This window comes from Neomonachus schauinslandi, chromosome 6, assembly GCF_002201575.2.
Source record: "Neomonachus schauinslandi chromosome 6, ASM220157v2, whole genome shotgun sequence".
Lineage (NCBI taxonomy): Eukaryota > Metazoa > Chordata > Mammalia > Carnivora > Phocidae > Neomonachus > Neomonachus schauinslandi.
Window position 1 is genome coordinate 142,817,098 of NC_058408.1, and position 22,312 is coordinate 142,839,409.

General features: G+C 53.9%; 1 protein-coding gene across 2 annotated transcripts in view; it reads left to right on the plus strand.

The window, feature by feature from the left end:
• The window catches only part of GRK5 (G protein-coupled receptor kinase 5), a 206,839-nt gene that overhangs the window by 155,014 nt on the left and 29,513 nt on the right, over positions 1-22,312 (plus strand). Inside the window, exon 4 of one of the 2 annotated variants that reach the window (XM_044916610.1) lies at positions 1,806-1,883. The exons of the other annotated variant lie outside the window; for it this stretch is intronic. Coding sequence (XP_044772545.1) covers positions 1,806-1,883 — 78 coding nt within the window. The remainder of the gene's footprint in view (positions 1-1,805; positions 1,884-22,312) is intronic. 2 annotated transcript variants of the gene reach the window in all.

The following is a 22,312-nucleotide window of genomic DNA, read 5'->3' on the forward strand; positions in this document are numbered from 1 at the left end:
CACTGAGGCGGGCGGCCCATGGAAGGAAGTCAGGAGGCTTGTGTCCCCCTGCCCCAGCCCCGTAGCTCTACCACTACCAGCTGTGTGATATTGGACCCGGTCCTTGGCTTGTCTGAGCCTCGGTGTCCAGCTCTGTAAAGTGAGGGGGTTGGATTCTTTCCAGAATTACTATCCCATAGCCCTGTGAGCCAAATGATTGAAGTGTTAACATTTCTTCCTTGGAGAAAAATCACTGAGTCTTGATTCTCTATTAGAAGAGAAATTGTAACACAGGAAAAACTTACTCGTGTTGGAGGGAAATGTGTGGCTGCATCTATGGGCACTCCATGTGCTGCCTCTGCTTCCCCCTTTTCTGGAGGGGCTTCTGGACGGGCCTGCGGGGAGAGATTGGACCCTAGACACTGGGTTGTGGGGTTGCCGTGAACTGGGCCAGGAGGGCCGGGGCGCCTAACTCCATGGTGTTTCAGTTTGTGTTGATGTCATTTCCTGTCTCTTTTGAAATAGCTGTACTTTTGGACCGAGGTTGACAAATCCCTGGGTGGTGGATTTTGAAATGGTTATAAACAATTTGCAATTAGTTCTCTTGTCTAAATGAGAAAGGCAGGCTTACCCAGGCTTCTTGTTAACTTGAGGCCTTTTATCCTCTGGCAAGTGCGTCAGATGTGAGTGAAGGAGCCCCTCTTGAGGTCAAGGAAAATAAAAAGGTTTGTCTTTTGGAGGTCCCGCTGACTTGGCCAGCGATCTGGAGTCCTAAATTCCTTGGAGTTGTTGAGAAAGAGCTCCGGTTTGGAGATGGAGGCCTCAGCCCTGCCATCTCCTCTGCATGACTCTGGCCAAGTCTGCTGAACATCCTGCTCGTCATATGCAGACGAAGGGCTGTGGTGGAAGACCCTACCCTCCCACATCACTGCCTGCGCTTTTTTGAGGTTCAGATAAGAACATCTGAAAAGGGGGGCGCCTGGGTGGCTCAGTCGTTAAGCGTCTGCCTTCGGCTCAGGTCATGATCCCGGGGTCCTGGATCAAGCCCCGCATCGGGCTCCCTGCTCAGCGGGGAGTCTGCTTCTCCCTCTCCCTCTGTGTGCATGTGTGCCCTCTGAACATCTGAAAAATCTCTGTATGTTCATTTTATAAGCTGAAAAGCTGCAAAAGGTAAGGCATCCGTATTAGCATTTTCTTTTGCAAGGCATAATAATGAGAATGGTGATAATTACGGCAAGTGTTCCTTGAGTATTATGATGTGCCTGGCTCTGGGCTGAGAGCTTTGTCACATTCTGTCTGCACAGTTGCCCTGTAGTGGTGCTTTTTCAATCTGCATTTTATGGAGGTGAAGGAAATCGTCTAAGGTCATGCAGCTGTAAGGTCTGAGTGACCCGAGGCAGCCTCTCGGGGACCTTCCAGTTTGGTGGCTCGTTATTTTCCAGTGGCTTCCTGTGATTTATCTGAGTCGGTGGTTCTCAACCCCAGCTGCCCAGAGCCCTGCCCTCCTGGCCAGAGGGTCAGTCTGTTGGTGTGGGGTGGGGCCCGGGTACCAGTGTTTGCTCCCGGTGACCCTAACGTGCAGCCCGAGAGGACAGCACCTGTTCTAATAAGCACGTGTCCATGGATGGTGCAGAGTAGGCTGGGCTGGATGTCAGGGCTCCTTGGCCAGGTCTTCTCCCCAGTCTGGGCCTCAGCTTCCTGCTCTGTGGGGGGAGGGAGTGGTCACCTGACCTCCATGGTGTCTTCTCCAGGGGCCGAGAAGCTTATGTAACTAGAAGCAGCTCAGGAGCAGATCTGTTATTGTTCTTTTCCTTCTTCTGTTTCAGGCAGAATATGAAGTTACTCCAGATGAAAAGCTGGGGGAAAAAGGGAAGGAAATTATGACCAAGTACCTCACCCCAAAGGTAAGAGGCCGCCCAAACCCCACAGTAGGAGGAATAGGAGGACTTCTAGAGGAATCTGGGCCCCAGATCCCAGCCAGGCCATGTGGGGAGCTGTGACGCACCCAGCTGGTGGCAGCTGTTGGTCTCCAGAGATCCAGCATTCTCACCTCCCTCAGAGAGTGCCCGAGACTGGCAAGGCCAAGGCAGGTGGGCCAGGCCGGGCCCGGGGTGGGGTGGGGAGGCCTGCTTCCTGGAGCCCAGTCCCCTCCAGGGGCCTTATGCTGCCACGGCCAACACCCAAGTGTTTGTAGCTGGACCAGTGGCGGCCTGGCCCAGAAGAAAGGGCACAGCAGGGGTAGTTTGGAGAGGTTGGTGTGGAGGGGAAGGATCGGGGGTGATCAAGAGGGAAATGAAGTGGCTGAGGCTGGTAGAGGCAACATGGGTTGAATACACACAGAATGTAGAGTGTCCTGAAGTATGTTCTGCTGTCTGTTGAAGGGAGAGGGGCCATGAGGCCCCGACTTCAGGAGCACACCCACCCCAGTGCTGAAGGCAGAGAGTTAGCACCACCCCCTGGGGTCCTGGTGGCCTTGGTTCCCTGGAACCTGTTCCTTCTCATCCCCAGCTTGACAGATAAACGTGGTCTCCATCTAGTTTACAGCTTGGCCTGGGAGCCTGGGGTTCTAGTCCCAGCTGTTCTACCCACACAATTAAGTCATGTTCCCTCCCTGCGCCTCAGTTTCTGTTTCTTAAAAGTGGTCCTCCTTGCCAGACCCATCTCCTAGAAGCCTTAGGAGCCTGAGATGTGACCTGCATCCCAACAATTCTGGGTGTGTCCTGTACCCTTGTGGGCCAGCAGTGGCTCCATCCTCATCCAGGATCTGGATGCTGCCTCTCTCCCAGGCTGCCAGGGGACTGGGGCTACCAGAGCCATTGTGACAGCCCTGTTGGTCCGTCCCCACAGAGAATGGCAGGGAGTGGCAACACACAGGCATGCGGGTCAGGAAATGGCTTCACCCCTAATTTGCCATGGGACCTTGGTCTTCCTCTCCCTAGGCCTCGGTGTTCTTTGCTGTAAAATGGGTGAGGCTTGACCAGATAATGTCACAGGGTCCCTGTAAACCGGACCATCACAGACTCCATTCTCTCCAAGCCTACACTGAGGGAAGGACAAGTGAGTCCCAAGATAAGAACCAAACAATGAGAAAGATGAGAGATGCTTCAGTCAGAGAGAGAGGTGTTGCCACCGAGGTGTAGAGACTCCCTGGATGTGACATTGGGCCCCTGGAAAAAAGGCAGCCCCTGCCTTGCCGGCCTGCCTTCTTGGGGGTGCTGTCCCCTGGCGGGGGTCCCTTCACAGCTTCACTAAAGCAGAATGCAGTTGCAGAGGTCTGCCGCAGCTGCTCTGGAGGATTCCCCTCAGGAGACAGGATTGTGGACACAAGGAATCCGGGTCCCATACAGCAGCTCCTGCAGCCCTAGGTGGGCTTCTGACAGCCTGTGGCCCCCTGGCAAGGGCATCCAGGGTGACCCGAGGCCTTTACACTCACAGAAGCTCCTTCAGAGTTTAAAATCAGGCCTCCTCTGCCCTGCGCATACAGACCATCTCCGCAGGTTTTTATACGTTTTATCGACGTGACATGGAAGTCCCTTGAGGCCTGTAACTCCTACCCTGATGTTCTCAACAAGCGTCCCAGGAGGTCCTTGGTAGTTCTGGTCCCCCCCCCAACACACCCTCGCTGCCCCCTCGGGGGTTCTGGAGGGCCAGGGGGCCCCAAGCGTGTGGGGTTGTCCCACCTCCCGGGGGTCTCTCATACCACACTGGGTCCTGTTCTGGAGCAGGGCTGCTCGTCTCCAGCATCTGCGGGCAGCCAGGGGCATCTCTGTGCAGTCAGTTCAGCCTCACACCCAGAGAGGTCTCCTGTGTCACTTCTTCCAGCTCCCGCCAGGCCACCACCCTGACTTGTCATTCTCTCGCTGCTTCCCCTTGCTGTCTCTCTGCTTCTGCTTCCTTCGTAAGTGTACGCTTCTCTCCACGTGATGGGCAAGCACTCCCAGTCCTTCTGCACATGGCAGAAACGAGAGGATTCACGTCCATAAAAGCCCCAGACGCTGGGCAGGGCCAGCTTGCTCTGCACAGGCGCGGCCCTGGGCACACGTGGCTGCCCGCTCCGTCCGTGCGGCCATGGGGCCTTCGGGCAGCTGTGCCTTGTTGTTCCAGATACAGGCCTTGTTGGCATCTCTGAAAGTTCTCAGGTTGAAAATGGTCAAGGAGGAGACGTGTGAGCAGGGTCCCCGTTTCCCCGCACTCGCAGCCGCTGTCGTGTTGCTTTTGATCTCCTGGCCACCGCTTGAGACAGCGTGAACACCCGGGGCAGAACCAGGACCCAGAGCTCAGAGGAGGCATGGCCCTGAGGGTGTAAATACCCCAGGGTGGGTGAGAACAACAGCTCACCGGCTCAGCGCCTACGGGCTGCCAGACACCTCCTAGGCGTCACCCGTGATGGCCGCAGGCTCCATGAGGTGGCTGCCAGGGCCAGGTGGGGCGGGTAACGTGCTCTGGCCACTCAGCTAACAGAATCTTCAGCTGCGCTCAGCAAAGGCGGTTTCCACGGTGCCTCAGCTTTGCCGGTCCAGCTCTCCATCTGCACCCGGTTGGGGCTGCCCACCCACTTGTGTTCCCCCCAGACAGTGGCAGCTAACGTGTTTTGAGGACCCACTGTGTGCAGACACTCTCTGCTAGTCCTTGCTGCTATCACGTGTTGGGATTCCATTGGCTCCATCTTATGGATGAGCACGGGGAGGCTCCGGAGGGACTGTCACTGTCCCAGGTGATGCAGCCGGGACTTGAGCCCCCCACCCCCAACTGTGGTGCCCTGTTTCCCACATCTGGTCCCTCACTGCCCTTCTGCTGCCCCCGCCCCGGCTATGGTCTACAGTGAGGATGAAGTGGTTCCTTTGTCTAGCCTTATCGGCTCCTTCGGCCCATCCAGGGGCTGCTGCAGGGGCTGTTCCATTCTCTCCCTGCCTGGCCAGCCTCATCTGGAAGCCCCTGCTGGCGGACCCCATCCTGCTCTCCGGACCCCCTGCCCCTGCTCAGTGCTGCCTCCATCTCCTAGAGGGATGGGGCCCAGACTCCTCATCAGCCCAGACGGTTTTACAAGTGCCTCTGAGCCTGCCAACATTTTTCCTTAAGTACTCCTCAATTATAAAAATTTAAACCACACCATATGTTGTGGCCCAGGGGCCTAGGGGAGGTGGTCAAAGCAGCCCCGTGGGGCGACTGTTTTCCTACAATAAATTTCGCACTGCCTCCCAGTCCTTCCTGTAGACAGTCTCTCGGGAGCTGTTTTCACCTCTCAGTGCTGCAGATGCCCCAGGGGCTGGGAGAGAGGGGTTGAGCTAGTGGCTGAGGCCCCAGTGTTGGCCCTGAGGTCTTTGAAGAACTCCCAGAGCCATTGTCCCCAAACCCAGATCGTCCTTACCTTGAGCCCTTCTTGAAGTTGTAGGCCCTGTGTCTCAGCTCCACGCAGCATTTCCAAAGGGTAGGCTGAAGGACACCGATCATTTGAGAGGCTCTGTAGTCAGTTACTGTGGGTGATCCTACATGTATCTTCCGCTTGTAAAGATTCACCTGGCATGTGAGCATATCGAAGGCTCTGAGAAGTCCTGCAATAAAGAAACCTGTTTGCAGACAAAGCATTTCCCAAACTTATTTGACCATAAAACCTGTGCCCCCCAAATTTTACATTCTGCTGGATACATCTGTCACTGCAGAAGACATCCAAAGGTCTTCATGACCTGGTTTCCTTCTGCTTCAAAATCCTTTCTCCTGATACCTCTCCCACAAGCCTCCCACTGGGCTCTGGCCATGTCATTTCCAGTCTCATCTCGACCACACCTCGTAGCCTTTGTTCACACTGCGCCTGCAGGGCCCTTCACCTAGACCCCTGCTCTGGTTTTTTTCCCTTCTGTGTCCCTCAGCCTGACACCTGGGCTGCACACAGCCCCTTGCCTCTGGCCACCTACCTGGGTGGTCTCTGAGCGCGACGCACTGTTGTACTCATGCAGGTACACACGGTCAAAGCTCCAGGCCCCCGGCGGTGCTGAGGAGCCCTGCTTGCAGAGCTGGTGACAGCACATCCGGGGACCAGCCCGCTGCAGTGTGGCAGGAGCCGTGGCAGCACTTTGCAAAGGGAAGCTGCCCCTACACCAGCCTGAGTAGCCAGGGAGGCGTCTGGGAGGTGACGCAGCTGAATCAGATGTTAACGTGAGGAGGAGGAGGAGGAGGAGGCCAGATTCGAATGAAAGGAAAGAAGGGCCTTTCATGGGCAAAGGTATAGAGCAGTGGTTCTCACCTGGGGACATCTTCCGCCCCGGGACACAGTCAGCAGTGTCTGGAGATAGCTTTGATTGGCACAGTTGGGAGGATGTGCTGTGGCATCTAATGGGTAGGGGCCAGGGATGCTGCTGAACACCTTCCGATGCACGGGATGGCCCCAGAACAAAGAATTCTCTGACACTAAGTGTCAGTGGCGCCGAGGTTGAGAAACCCTGCCGTGGAGGTGGGAGAGGGTGTGCGGTGGTCAGTATAGTAGGAGTGGAAAGATAGGGGGATGAGGGCTCTCTGGGCGGCCTGGCAAACCGTGCTGAGGAGTTTGACACCATCCCGGCGGCCGCGGGGGCCACGAGGGCTTCGCAGGCCCTTTGCAGTTCAGGCTGGTCCCTCTGACCACATGGGGGTGAGAAGGGGACGGGACCAGAAGACCATCTAGGGGGCTGCTGCAGGTGCTGTGGGAGTGTCTGTGCCCCATGCTGGGACAGTGGCCCTAGGGACATGGTGGCACAAGAGTCTTGGGAAATGTTAGGAGGAAGGAGCTCTTAGGGGATGGCCAGGTGTGGGGCATGAAGGAGAACGGGCAGAAGGAGTCCCAGGTGACTCCCTGGTTTTCATCTTGAGTTACTGAGTGGCTGCCCTCCCCCCCCCCCCGGAAAAACGGGGGGACGGGGCACATAGGACGAAGGTCATTGCTACAGGTCACAGGGTTATTAGCTCATTGGGCAGAGGTGATGGCATCTGCTCTCTGTGGGTATCCCCTGGAGCGACAGATGTATCCGGCAGGATCCCCTGCGCCTGCACTGTGCTGGACTCATGGCTCTCAATCATTGCGAGCTGGTTTGAATGAGACAGTGAGGGGGCCCTGGGAAGCTTCCTTCTGTGGGCCCCTCACCTTGCCTGCCTCGTGTCTTTTCCTGGGGAGGTGCCACTTGGCTGGCTTGTGTTCCCCGGTGTCTGACATGGTGTGTTTGCTGAGAGTCTGGCTGGAAAGTCCCTGCTCAAAGCCAGAGCTTATGCCTGGAGCTGAATTCTCATTCCCTGTGCGATGATGCTCTTCAAACCCTGGCTTGAAGGCTTCCTTCCCAGGCGGCAAAGCCCACTCCTTGGACGCTGCCCAGATCTTGCATCAGTTGCCCAAACGTGGCCAGCTTTGCTCTGGAGGCTATTAGAGACACCAGTCCTGGGCAGGCTTTGGAGTGCACCAGAAGTGGTGGGGATCTAACACAGAGGCAGCAGAGTGCTTTGAGAAGGTGTTTCAGAACCAGGTTGACCTGGGTTGGAAGCCAGGCTCGGCCTCCTTTAGCTGCATGGCCTTGGGAAAGTTAATTAGCCTTCCAGTGCCTCGGGTGGTTCATCTGTTAAGTGGGTGGGGTGGCTGTGAGGGTCACAGATATACCAGCAAGTACAAAGCTCAGAGCTGGTCCGTGTTAGACGCTCACTCAGTGGTGGCTGGTGTCTGACTTTCCCCCCTCCTCTCTGTGCTTTCCAAATTAGGCTGTTGAATGAGGAAATCATTCAGACATGAACTCCAGCTGTGGAGTTGAGCGAGGCCAAGGAGGGGTCTGGCGGGCCCCCACCACAGAGGCTGGCCAGAGAGGCCAGGCTCATTAGAAGGCAATGCATTCATCAGGATGATTAATACTAGCTGCCACAAGAAACAACCCCCAAATCTCAGGGGCTTCACACAACAGAGATTCTTTCTTTCTTAGGCACAATCTGATTGGGTCTTCAGCTCTCTTGGGTGAAGACCAGGGGTCCTGGCTGCTTTTGTGGCCCCACCGTCTTGAAGATGTTGCCTCGTGGTCACTGCCAAAGGGGAGGAGAGGAGTGAAGGAAGCGCAGGAGCTGCCTTGTTAAAGCTCCACTGGCCAGCAAGGGGGTCTGGAGGATTCGGGGAAGCGTATGGCGCATACAGCTTCCTGCCTACCTTCTCACCCCCCAGACCCCAAACTGCACACGTTGTCTGTATGACAGGCTAGTCCTCTGGTGCTGGTGAGACAGCCATGGGTTTTGCATGTCCTAGAAATAGTCAAAGGTGTGTCAGCTCGGAGCAGCTGCCCAGAGGCCCCTTGGTCGGATCAGATTTGTATGCTGGGCTCTGTAGAGATCTGGGCAGTTCACCTTCCAGGTACCTGCAGACCAGAGGTGATACAGGTGTTCGGGGGGTGCGTGTGGGGTGAGGAGGGGGGCAGGCTTGCTCTGAGCTGGGGTGGACCGGACAGTATTTTTAATTATAGTAATAAATAATAACAGGTGATTATGAAAGCAGTGTGATATATCATCCATCACTACAGACTTTAAAATACTAGCGTTATGGAGATGAAATTCACATACTGTAAAATTCATCCCTTTAAAGTGTACAGTCAGTGGTTCAAAATATTCACAAAGTTGTACAACTACCATCACTGTCTGCTTCCAGGACATTTTATCACCCCCAATGGCAACTCTATACTCATTAGCAGTCACTCCCTATTTCCCTTTCCTCCCAGCCCTGGGCAACCACTAATCTACTTCCTGTCTCTGTGGATTTGCCTGTTCTGGACATCTCATATACATGGAATCATACAGTGTGTGGCCTTTTGTATCTTCTTCCACTGAGCATAGTGTTTCCAGGGTGTATCCATGTTGTAACATGTATCAGTACTTCAGTCTTCCTTATGGCAGGATGATATCCCACTGTATGGATAGACCCTGTTCTATGTATCTTTTCATCAGTTGATGGACACTTGAGTGGTTTCCACTTTTTGGCTAGAATGAATAATGCCGCTGTGAACATTCGTGTACAAGTTTCTGCCTGGACGTAAGTTTTCATCTCCCTTGAGTAGATAACATTGGAGTGGAATAGCTCGGTCACGTGGTAACTCGATGTTTAGTGATTTGAGGACCTGCCAGACCGCTTCTGTAGGGGCTGCACCATTCTCCACTCCCACCAGCAGCGCCTAAGGGTTCCCATTTCTCTACGTTCTCACCAACACTTGGCATTTTCTGTCTTTTTAATTGTATTCATCTTAGAGGGTATGAAATGGTATCTCATCGTGGTTTTGATTTGCATTTTCCTAATGGCTAATGATGCTGAGCATCTTTTCATGTGCTTATCGGCCCTTTGTAGATCTTCTTTGGAGAAATGTCTATTCAGATCCTTTGCTCACTTTTAAATTAGGCTGGTTGTCATCTTAATGTTGAATCCTAAGGCTTCTTTGTATGTTCTGCATACAAGTCTTTTATCAGATACATGATTTGCAAATATTTTCTCCCATTCTGTGAGCTGTCCTTTTACTTTTGTGATGGTGTCCTTTGAAGCACAATGGTTTTTAATTTTGATAAAACTCAGATTCATTTTTGTTACTTGTTTTTAAAGGACTTGTTTTCAGTTTGTCTTATCTTTCCTTGTCAGAAGGCCTCAGGGTTTTGGGGAACAGGGTGCATATGGGGACAAAGTAAACAAATCGTAGTGCACTTTAGGCCTATGAATCTGTCTTCCTCTGGAGAACCAAAGCCCCATTGCCAGTTGGGAAGAGCAGGGCCAGGCATGGTCCTTCACGATTATTCCAGGCCTCCCAATTGACATAACAGTATCCTGTCCTTTAGGCCATCGGTGTCCAACACTGCAACGGCATTGTACAGACCTGTTCTTGGCTCTTCCATAGCAACTCCCCAAGCTGGGTGTTAGTGTACCCATTTTACAGATCAGGCAACCAAGTTCTGGGAAGGGAAGAGGCTGGTTTCAAATCATGGAGGCAGGGCTTCAGGTGAGCCCCTGAGTCTCCTGCTTCAGCAATGTTGTTTGTAGTCCGACTTGCCGTGATTCATTTTAATTGGACCCGTGAGCAGTGGTGCCAAGTCTCCATTTTTGAGTTGCACCACCCCAGTCACTGAGGCCTGGCAGGTGGCACCCAGTTTTAATGTACTATCAGCAGACTCCAGGGGAGGCTCAGACCTGGTGGAGGGTCCTGCTGAAGGGGCCTGGACACCAAGGTGCACTGGTGGGTTGGGGCAGACTCCTGACATGAACCGGCTTGGCAGCCTCTGTGGGATGCTGGGAATGCCCGGGGCGGGCAGCTTTTGGGGGGCACTTCTTGCTGGAGGTCTCCTGGCAGGATATTGTTCTCTGGGCCTCACACAGACACAGGCCTCTTTGCTTCTGTAAACAATGATAGGGTAAGGCAGAGAAGTTTGTTCTTGTTAAGGGGAAGTTACCCATCAGCCCGAGTTTTTGCACAAAAGAAATCTATTCCTAGTGCTGGTGTGGCTCTCCGGAAAACATCCACCTTTTAAAAAGTAGAGAGCTTGAATGGAAGGAAATAATAATTATTCCAAGTTCCTCTTTCTCTGGCCCCCGGCCCCCTGCTCATTTCACCGGCGCCTCCCCCTTCTCAGCCTGGGCAGCCGATTAGGAGTCTGAGGTAGCCCAAGCTGGCTAGCTTCTCCGAGGGGACAGTTCCTCCACCTTGGGGGCGGGGCAGTCAGCAGCTTCGGTCCTTGCCCTCAGGAGCACATGGAGCCCCAGCTCTGCCACCTTCCTGCTATACATCCCTGGAGCCTCAGTTCTCCCGTCTGAGTATGGGGATGATAAACATGGCGCGTGGATGGGTTCATGGCCAGCCTTCCTTCTGACAGCAGGCACCCCCACAGTCCTGCTGTATCTGCATACCACCCTTACAATTGGTTATATGTAAGTTTTTTCTCTTTTAAATTAACTCGTGTCTTTCTGTTTAAAATCAATGAGTTTTGGGTGCCTGCGTCAGTTAGTGGAGCATGCAACTGTTGATTGAGAGGTTGTAAGTTCGGGCCCTATGTGGGTGTAGAGGTTCCTTAAAATCTTTTAAAAATTAATTAACTAATTAATTAATTAAACTAAATCGGTTTCAAAAGAAAACTTTGTGTCAAGACCATGCCTGGAAAGCCAGCATTTATTTATCATACAGAAAGCTAACTGGGAAAAGTGGCATTAAATCCTCCCCGGGTCCTCGGGCGCCTGGGTGGCTCAGATGGTTAAGCGTCTGCCTTCGGCTCAGGTCATGATCTCAGGGTCCTGGGATCGAGTCCCGCATCGGGCTTCCTGCTCCTTGGGAGCCTGCTTTTCCCTCTGCCTCTCTCTCTCTCTCTGTCTCTCATGAATAAATAAATAAAATCTTTAAAAAAAAAGAAATCCTCCCCGGGTCCTCTTTTGCCTGCCTAAGGCTCTGAGCCTAAAGCTGCCTTTCTCTTTGTTTGGAAGAGAGATTAGTGAGTATGGGAGATGTGTTAGCAAGCCAGTGGCCCCACACTGAGACTTCCTTCTTGATGACGGGAGGCTCAAAGGACAACTGAAAAGAGAATACCTTTATCACTAAGCGATTCAGTATTACTTAATTGTGTCCCTGCACCTCCTAAGACCATCTCATCATCTTCGGAAAATGCTGGGCTAACTATCTACCTCCCAGCTGTGATGCATTTTATAAATGTTGGCTTGTTGCTGGAGACAGCATGACCTGGAGCCAGGAGCCCTGGACTAGGAGTCAGGCTCATTCCCCATCTCCCTTCCTGGGTTCTGTGGCCTGGCGGGGAGCTGGCCTAGAGTCTGCCTAACCGCCTAACCAATCCTTGGTCCCCAGGGCAACCCAAGGCATGGGATATAGGTGGTTTGGACAAATCGCTCCCTTCCCAGTGCCTGCCCCATCCTCCATGGGGTTTGGGGCTTCCAGACACTGGCCCCGGACCCAGCATTTCATCTCTGCTAGATTGCTTGGCCCTCATCTGTCTCCCAGCAGATGCCTAGAAGAGCATCTCCATCCTGCTGTCAATGAATCCAGGGAGCTCGGGGTCCACCTTCTCTTGAGCCCCTTCTGAGCAGGATCTGGCTGGGCAGGCAGCGGGGCTGGAGGGGCAGCTTTTCCCACTTTGCCGCGGCCCTGCAAAATGACTCCGCGGAAGAGGACTGAGGAGAAAACTTGAGAGAGGAACTTCCTGAGTTTTCTCAAGCCGCAGTGGGGAAGGGGAGGCTGGGCCTCTTCCTCTTCCATTTTTGGGAGCAGCAGAGAGCAGAATTCAAAACAAATAAAGGCACATTTGTGCTCACTAGCTATCCTGGGGCAAGACAGAAGGGAGCTAGCATCTACTGAGCAACTGCTGCATGCCCGGAACTCCATGTTCCCTGTTTCACTTGGTCCTTGTAACAGTTGTCTGAACAGATGAGAAATGAGGGCTGAAAGGGGTTAAGTAACTGCCCAAGAACACCAAGCTTGGGCCAAGTGGGGAATCGAAGCCAGGCCTGAGCCTCAAAGCCTGCCTCTTCTCATTCCCCTCACAGCCAGATGCCTGCTCTCCCTGGGCCTCAGTTTTCATCAGTAGAGTGAGGAGGTTGGCCTGCATGCCATCTGAGAGGCCCATCCGGCTCCAACCCCCTGCGGTCCCAGGAGCAGTTCTTACTGCGTGCCAAACATGATATGGGCTTTAAATAATTCACTTAATCCTCACATCTATCCCATGGGTTATTATCTCCATTTTAAAAACGAAGAGATGGACACAGAGTGGTTAAGTAACTCACTCAAGGTCATATAGCTGGGATGGGGGAAGCTGAGTCTTCTGTCTGTGCTCTTGACCCTACCCCATCCTGTTCTCCTAAGATGACCTAACCTGGCTCCCTGCCTTGGGCTCTGCCTAAGTCTCTTCTTGACTGAGGGTTTATTAATGACCCAGGAGCACTCACCAGGGAGCTAGGGTACTGTTTGTAGAACAGCAGGACCTATGAGGGCTCCTGGGTCATTTCAAGTTCACCCCAGTGCCCAGCACAGCACCACTTCCCATGAAGGGCCCCTGCTGCTTGAACTGCCTTCTGAATGGAGGTTTCAGCCTCCCGAAATCCTGGTACGTTGGGAGAGGGGCTGAGAGCCCATCCGGGGGATCGTTCCTCCAATATACCCCAAGGGGACAGAGGACACCTCCTGGGGTGAGCCCAGGCACCCAGGGCAATCTCAGGGGCCACCCAATCCAGGGCCTTGCAGATAGCTTTAGCTACAAGTTTCCAGTATGCAAAGACACAGAGACCATCCACAGTTGAGCAGCCTGGGGGTGGACCCCCTTTTGCCTCCCTCCGTCTCCCCAGACCCTGGCTTTTAAAGAACACTTGTGGCTTGGTGGAACCCAGCTTTAAAACCTGAACTAAGCCCAACTTCTCATTCCCTATGTAAGGGAACTGAGGCTCAGAGAGGGGCTGCACCTCTCCCCTCCAAGGGTCACATGGCTTGGAAGAGCAGACTGGACCATTCCTTGCCAGGCTTTCTACAACCCTATGCTGGAAGCTTGGAGAGAAGGCACTAGAAGGAACTGACTTCATTTTCCGATTTCTACTGTCATTGGCCCGCAGCTGGGCTTCAATTCTCCCAAGGCTCTTATTCTTTGGGTTTATATGTGTCTAAATGCTGAGACATTTGCGGCATCCGGGCAAAGCAGAGAAGCTGCTGGTGCCGAAAGTTACACCATTTAGCATCCATGCTTTTTAAATGGAGACCCTTGAAGGGGAATATTGTTAGCTCTTTCCTTTACTAAGGGTGGATTGTAATGGGGGAGGTGTGAGCAAGTCAGGTTAATGCTATATGCTCTGTACCTCTCTCTTGTCCTATCTTCCTGGCCATCCTGTGTAGTAGACACAGTTGTCCCTTCTGTGTTGGGCAGAGGTCTTTAGCTGTTGAGAGGGCAGGCTGGGAGAATTGACAACAGGGACTCCAACAGATGGGTGTATGCCAATATCCACAGCAACCTATCCAGAGTCACCAGAAGGTGGAGAGAACCCAATGCCCCTCAACAGATGAATGGATAAACAGAACGTGGTCTGTCCACACAATGGAACATTATTCAGCCATAAATAGGAGTGAAATCCTGACACAGACCACCACGTGGGTGAACCCTGAAAACATTATGCAAAGTGAAAGAAGCCAGACATAAAAGGCCACACATTGTATAATTCCACTTATGTGAAATGTCAGCATAGGCAAATCTGTCAAGACAGAAGTAGATTAGAGTTTACCAGGGGCTCCTGGGAGGGAGAGATGGGGTGTTACTGCTTAATAGGGTGATGAGAAAATTTTGGGAAAAGATGGTGGTGAAAGTTGTCATTATAAATATAGTTATTGCTGCTGAACTGTACGCTTAAAAATGGTTGAAATGGCAATTTTTATGTTACAAATATTTTACAATAAAAGAAAAAGCACAAAAAGAGAGTGAAGCTGAGCTATAAGCCCAGTCTGTCTGATTCAGAGCCTGCGATCTTTCTCCTCCACTGTGTTGTCTTCTCTAAAGTTAACCAGAGACGGAATTCCCCCCAGTCAGCTCCCCAGGTGCTGCAGGAATGAGCAAGTCTGGAAGGACAAGCGTGCTGCCATCTGTAGGCTGTACACACTGGCTGTCCCCTCCCGGCCCTTGTCTAGCTGCTGGCCCTGGTCAGGGCGAACCTGGGGCTTGGCTTCCACTTGGTACTGTGTCATTCGCATGGTCTCATGTCACGGTCTCCCTGCACAGCATTTTTAACGACCGTGCAATTGTCCTTCAAAGAGATGTACTTACTTGTCTTCCATGACTTTCCCGGAAAGCAAATTCTCTTTGCCCGCGGCCTGATTTCTTTTCAGCTCCTTCTGACCTCCTCGAGGCTGCTGGGCCAGCTGGAGCCCCTCACAGCATGCCCGTCTGGGTCCCTTTCTTTTCTTGTGACCTTCCAGGTCAGAAACTTGGACGCTCCTCTGATGCCGGCAGAGCCAGCTCTGCCTCTGGTCCCCGTTCCTGCGTGTGTATAGTATTTCCTGCCCGGCATTCCTCTCTCTAGAGCGGCTGGACACAGAAATCAGCCTTAGGCTTCCTGAGGACATAGCGCCTCCCCCGCCTCCCCAGACCTGCCCTGGGTGGGTAGCCACCGTTCCCTGTGGCCTGCGCTCCGCTGACTCACCACGTGGCCCGATTGGCCCTCCCTGGCCGGCCGGGGACCTTGGGCAGAACAGGGGACATCAAAGGGGGCAGGGGGTGGGGGGTTTCAGTTCAGTTCCCTGGATCTTTGGAGATTCCTGCCCCTCCTTCATTCCCAAGCCCCATGGAATGAAATCTTCACTGGAGGAAAACCTTCCAAGGCCAAGCTATTTCCAATACAATTTCAAACTGAAGCCGGTTTGGAAGCCGAGGAACGGGAGGGAGGGTGTTCTGGCAGATGGAAAGTTGGCTTGCTGCGCCATGGCCTCTCACGCACAAGGAATGAGGGACACTCCCCGCCGTGAGCATCCTGCAGCAAGCCCCTTCGGACCGGAGCTCAGCTCCTGTCACCTGCGCGCGGCTGCACTCACCCAGAGCACAGACAGCTGGATCCAAACAACTCGCCAGGAAAAGTCACACTTCTGAGGGTCCTGACAGCCAGCGCGGCCTGGGTAAACAGCACGTCATCTCCCAGCCAGGGCTTTGGGCCCACAGGTCACGGCCGGGGATTATCAAGTTGACAGAGCCCGGCTGGCCCCTCACTCCTGTCCGGGCACGTTTCATTTTGTTAATTATCAGTTCTTGCTTTTGACGTAAAGAGTTGAGGCCTGGGTCAGGGTCACTCATGTATTTTCCTTTCTTTCTCATTAAAATTGCCTAGCTCTCGGGGCCCCTGGCTAAGTTCTGCCGATGTTTAAAAACGTCCTCTCTCTCTTTCTGACCCCTAAAAATCCTTCCTCCTGATTTCTGCGAAGCTACTTGAACAGCAAAGGAAATACGGGTCAAGACCCTTTAAGCCCCAGTCTGCTTTTCCCTTCTTGAAGGGTTGTGGCTCTTTCTCAAGGGCTGTGTTTCTCCACTTTGCTGACCCAGGAAACATGACACCTTGTGACTTGGGGCGGCCAGGTCAGCAGGGGCACCATCGCAGAGGACTGGAGCCCCGTGCAGAGGCAGCGCTTGTTCCAAGCACTTGCTGGCCTCAGGGCCCCCCACTCGGTTGGTGACCTCTGGGAGCCTGCTCTTTGGGGTCCTCCCAGGTAATCCGCCATCTTAACTTTGTCCAGAAAAGTGTCAGGGAAAGAACTGATTCTCTCAGAGCCCTGGGCTTCTCAGAATACTTGTAAGTATTCAAATGCCAGGAGTTAAAACAGGAAGGGTCCTCCTGGTTGCTCAGCCAAACCCCCTTCATCCTTGGGCCTTGGTCAGACCTCACCTCAGCCATGAAGCCACTTGGGTCTGATAAGACTGCCTCTGGGGGGTGAGAGGCTGCACCACACTCAGCCATCCTTCGTCCCTGCCAGTCTTGAACTCCTTCGTGCCCTTGGCCGAGTAAGTTGGTCTATGAGGTCCTTGGGGTGGAGCTCATGACCTGAGCCCAGAATGGACACTCAGGGAGCCCACGTGGCTGACGGACTAAATCAGCTTAGACCCCAGCAGGAGAAGCGGCGGGCTCCCGGCTTTCTGACTGCTCACAGTGCCTCCTCAGCTCTGCTTGCGAAGACCACTTCCGTCCCTTACAATGTTTTCCTGGCCTGGCAGGGTAACCAGCTATCTCCAGGGGTACCCCCAAAGTGGTGCCTGAGATTGTTGCCCAAAGAGTTCAGGAGGTTGCCAGGGTGGTGGCATGTATCTGCGTCACAGTGGGATTGTGGGCCTCACAGAGGACGCCGGGTTACTTCTCAACATAGCGTCAGGCTGTTGGCTTCTGCACCCTCTCCTTCTCCCACGGAAAGCTCTGTGGAGCCCCGTGAGCTCCTCAGACTCTGGGTCTTTGGCTGTTCATCACGGAAAGATAAAGGTGGAGATCAGGCTCCTAAAGGCTTGGTGGCAGGTAGACGGTGGACCCCTGGGTATCCCTCTGGACAAGGCCCCTCTGAGACACCGTGCTGTCTCTTGGAGACAGGGAAGATCCAGGTTTGGAGGGGAGTTGAAGCGAAAATAACCTGGAGACCATCCTCATTACAAAACAGAAGAGAATATTAAGTACAAAAGTATTTCCTGAGAATGAGAAAAGAAATCACAATCAATAGAGCCTTGGAGATTTGGGCCCTTTTTATCTGAGATCTCAGTTTACCATCAGTGCCTCTGTAGAAATGCTTCCCTCCCGCCCCACTCCAGAGCTCTTTGTAGCTCCCAGGACTGCAAGTAAAGGGCCCCGAAGCTTAAGCTTTCTCTGCTCCAGTGAATCGCTTCTGATTGAAGTCTGTGCCCACCCTGAGGGGAAGCTGTAAGCTCCCTTAGAACTCGAAAGAAGCACAATGAGACTTGTCATTTTTTGCCTTCTACCCCAAGGACCTGTGGCCACCAGCTGCCTGTCCAGCCTTGTGTCTCTGCTTAGCGGGGCTGCATCTGGCACGGTGCCCAGGCCTTGGAGGCCACCAGTCAGGCTGACCATGTGGACACTCGGGGAGGAGTTGGGGATGTTTCGACGGAGAGCTGGGGGCCACAGACATCAGAACTTGCGTGGAGGGAGCCACAGCCCCGCGGCACTGTGCTCACAAGCATTTGTCTGGGCTGATTTATTTTTCCCCAGTGGCCAAGAAAACAAAACCCTGACTTTGTCCTCCGGTTCTGTTCTGATTTGGGGCTCGTGGACTGTGTGCTGCCTGGCCGTGGTCGGAGAGAGGAACTGCTCCAGACGGACACAGAGTGCATGACAGTGGCTTTTCCACATGCCGCTGAAGGTTTTGATTAAAAAGGTGGAAGAATGGGGTGCTTTTTCTTCCTGTCAGCCAGAACTTAAACCAACCCTCGAGTGAGGAAACTCTGTCCGAGGCTGCCGTTCGGTGAACTCCCTCCTTTGTCTTCTGGTCGTGATTGTACAAGCAGGTTTCATTTCAAGCCTGGATTTGGGGTTGAAACGAGCCCCGCTTCGCCCACCTCCTGCCAGTCCCAGTGCCCGTCCCTAGAGTCAGGTGGGCTGGGCCGAGTTAGTTCATGGAACTCAGAACCAGCCAACCTGAGGGGTGGCAGGGAGGAAAGAGCAAGGAGAGAGGAAGCCTCTGGTGCTTTGGGTCATGTTTGGAGGGTCCTCCTAGTCACCTTCCCTACCTCCTAATTTTACAGGTAGTGAATTAGTGTGGATTATTGGTGGTAAGTGGCAGATACGTAACTCCCAGTTGCTCAAGCAAAGGAGGAATTTATTGGAAGGGTGGGGATATGATGAAACTGGAAAGGAACACCAGCTGTACATGGGCTGGGGAACCCTGGCACCAGGATGCTTACCCCAAGGGCAGCTCCAGGTTCTCCCCCAAACCTCCAGCCCACAGTTGCTGCCTGAGAGAGGCACTCCAACCTGTTGTAACTAAGAACGTCCTGAAGAACTCTGGCCCAGTTGTCACGAAATTAAGGTAGACCAGATGACCTCATGAGGGTACTTCTGATGGACAAGACAGTCTTGCTCTCCACTTCCCTCTTCCCTGCAATGAATGTGAATGTATGTACACACATGTATTCAGCAGCTACCCTGAGCACCTCCTGTGTGCCATCATCAGTTCTTTTCAGTGAAATAGAGCAGAGAGATTAGAGGTCTTGGAGCCAGGCAGGCCTGGATTTGAATCTCAGGTCCACCCTCTACTAACTGTTCTGGCTAGGAGCATGTATGGAGTACTAGCCGTTCACCCAGCATTGTACCCGATTCTGAGGAGACAGAAACAAACAGCCGTCCTGCCCTTCAAAGAGCTATCTGGGGCTCAGTTTCCACATCCATGACCCTAGATCAACAAACTCCACCATATGGCCTTGTTCTGGGGAGCAACAGAAGTATAAATTTGTGGGAAAACTCACATCGAGGGGCCAGTAACTATCAGGCCAGCCCCCCTCCCAGGCTCCCACAACCGCCTCTGGCCTTGGCTCGTGCTGGAGGCCTGATTCCCACCCCCGCCCCCGCCCGTGGCCAGGCCCTGGCGGCTCTGTGTGCAGGGCTTCCCGCGGCTGACGCAGATCCCCTCGTGAGGGGTCAAGTGGTGGCCAGGGTATGGCTGTGGGAGTGCCCCTCCCCTGTTCCTGTCCTGGAGGAGAAATGGGAAATGGGGGTGGCCCCCCGAGAAACAGCAGCCTCCGCCCTAGTTTGAGCCAGACAGGCAGCCCTCGAAGCAGCCCTTTTTGGAAGGCAGGGGGCCCTCCCGAACCCCTTTTCCTGCTCAGCTTTTCCTGAAAGCTGAGTCTGTCCACACTGGGAAATTGCAAATCGTTTACATGGGGAATGTCAGCTGCCCACATATGAAAATACACACATCATTAAGCCCTAAGTGCTTGCGTCTGGAGATAGGACATTCTCCTGGGCTGACCTTTTGTTCACTGATGCAACCGCTGCTCATGAGCACGAGCTCCTCGGTGGGATGCTTTCATATGTTGAAGCGAAGCATATGTTGGCCATTAGCCTGAGTGTGTGTGTGTGCGTGCGTGCGCGCGCGCATGTGCATGCTTGTGTGGTACGTATGATACCACTATACAAATAGCATTAATCCAAACACGCAGAGTCCATTTCATCTCATTCTCCAGCCCCCATGGGCCTCCAAGACCAAAGTCCCATCCTCCTCGGGAGATCTGAGAAGGACTGTGACATTCTTGGAGGATATGGCGGTGCTTAGAGCTAAGGCTCTCTGACTAGATTACCTGGGTTTGAATCCTGTCTTTGCTCCCATGCCAGCTGCGTGACCTTGGGCAAGTTAGTTAACTTCTCTGAGCTTATTTTTGCATCTCTAAAATGGAGATTATAATAATTAAAACCTACCTTGAGAGGATTAAAAAAGATAACCCCATGTAAAGCTTCTAGCACTTAACATATAGTAGGTGCTCAAGAAATGGCAGTGATGGTGATGGTGACACTTTGGGATTGGGTGGAAGGTCTTGTCTGCTCAGAAAATCAGCTTGGATGAGGTTCTATTGGAAGTGGGTCCTGAAGACTGGGTGGAATTTGGACATGCCCTGATGGGGCAGGAAGGGCTTCTTCCAAGGGAACACGCAAAGGTCCAGCAGCTAGAGAGCTAGAGCTTCCCAGGAAGAGACGAGTATGGGGTGAACATCCATGAGCAGAAGGCAGGGGCGAGAAGCAGATCGAGAAGGGCATTTGGGGCCAGGGCCAAGAAGGCAGTGGGCTTTGTCTTTTGGAGTGGAGACCATCTGTGCTGTGTGGTTTGGAAAAACTCCCCTGGTGGCAAGAGCAAGTGGTAGCAGGTAAGAGAAGAGAATTCTTGAATGCAGGGCCGTCAGGTGGGGACGGAGAGGAGGGGTGGGTGGGAGACATACCAGGGTTAGGGTTGCTGTATGTGCATGTCCGTCTGTGAGGTGGGGACAGGCTGGATTTGAGTGGGGCCAATGAGACCAAAGCTATGTCCTTCCCCTAGAGCTGGCCCAGCACACCTGGTTCCCGGCTGGTGCAGCTCAGCCCTGCCATGGAGCCCTTCCAGGTGTTAATCCTGGCTGTACCGTGGGCCACAGTGTGACCTTGGAGGGGTCCCTTCCCTTCTCAGTCCTTTGTCTCAGTTAACCCATCTGTGCCATGAGTGACTTGAGCCAACTGGACCCTGACGGATCTTTCCAGGGGAGCCCTCTGTGCTCTCTTCCTCCTGTTCCACCTCAGGTCCTGTATCTGTGAACAAGTGTAGGCTCTGTGTTTCCAGAAGGTTCTGAGGGTGACCCCAAGGGCACTTACTTCAGGATTGCTGATGACTACTAAGGAGGTGTGGGAGGTGGTTCTGAAGAGCCTTTGACAGCCCAACCATGCCTCCATCCCTGTGTGTCTCCAGAGACACCAGCCACGTACAGCTGATTCCTTCTCCCGTCTGACATCTTTAAACCAGAGACTTTGAAGCCAGCAGATGCTTCAGGAGCAAGGTTTTCAGACACGTGGCGTCCCTCACTCATGCAGGAAGTGACGTCCCTTTCTATTGCTAGTGGTCCCAGTGCAGCGGGAGACAGCAGTGCCCAAGGGGAGCAGATGCAGCGGTCCATGAGAACCAGCCTCACAGAGATGGCGGCACCCCGTGTCAGTTGCTTATTTAATATCTTCTAGATGAGTCCTCCTCTCTTTGCGCACCCCCTCCCTGCTTTCTCCAGCCTCCTGGCCTTTGCCCCTGCCATGCGGGCCTCCTCCACCCTTGTAAATCCCACCTCTCCAGCACGGTCCTGCGCTCGCCTTCCCTCCCGGGGGCTCCCTCCCAGGCCGATTTCTCATTTTTCCCCTCAACTGTTATTGCAGAGGCCGCGCTCCTCAGGTCTGAGACGAATCACTCGGTAATTATTTCAGGTGTGCCATCTGGCCTCCCTACTCCGAGGCCGGGAGGCTGGGCCACCCGGGAGTGTGTGCAGCGAAGCGCGCCGGGAGGGGCTCACGGGCGCCACCTTGTGGGCAGACCGCTGGGCGGGCCGAGGCTGGATGATCCGGCCTGCGGAGGCAGAGCTGGCCGTGGGCCGTCGCCTGCCCTGGGGCGTCACGTCTCTCGCCGTGAAGTCAGTGAGGCTGGGCGTCGGAGCACCCTAAGAAGCAGAGCCTTGGGTGCGGCAGGTGATCAGCACCTGCTTCCTGGGTTGAGTACCAAGTAAAGCACCGTGGGGTGGCTCCCTGCCCAGGCCCGGGCCCTTACCTCCTCACCGCCAACCCTCCCTCTCGAGCGGGACTGAGTCCCCGAAATACCCGGGGTTGTCCTGCTTCGGGTTGCACGGAAGGCCCTTGGGAAGCGGCAGTTCTGACCTGGGAGGGGTGGAGGCTTGAGCACGTGCGTGCCCAGTGGCCCTGAGGCAGCTCGGGGCTCCCTGTAGGTACGGAGTTAGCCAGGACGCCCCCCAGACCAAGCGCGTGGGCGCTCCGGATGCGCTGCCAATGCTGGGGATTATAAATGCAGCTTCAGGCCCGGTCCTTGCTGCTCGGCTCTTCCATCCAATGGGATCTCCCACCGCCACCTCCCGCCACACTCCCCATCCTCTCTGCTTTACGAACTACCTTCTCTTTAGAAATCCTGAGGCCTCCAGGGCACTGATTCATCACTGGTCATCCATACTGTGCCTGCGCATTGCCGAGGTTACTGTTTTGATGGAGCGGAGCGTAAGAGAGGTCTGGCTTAGGCCACGTGTCAGAATTTAGGTTCACAGGCAGGCAGTGGAGGCAGCGTGAGGCCCCAGAGAGCTTCACGGGGTGGGGGGGGGGGGGCCCCTTGGGTGGGAGAGGCGGGCCGGA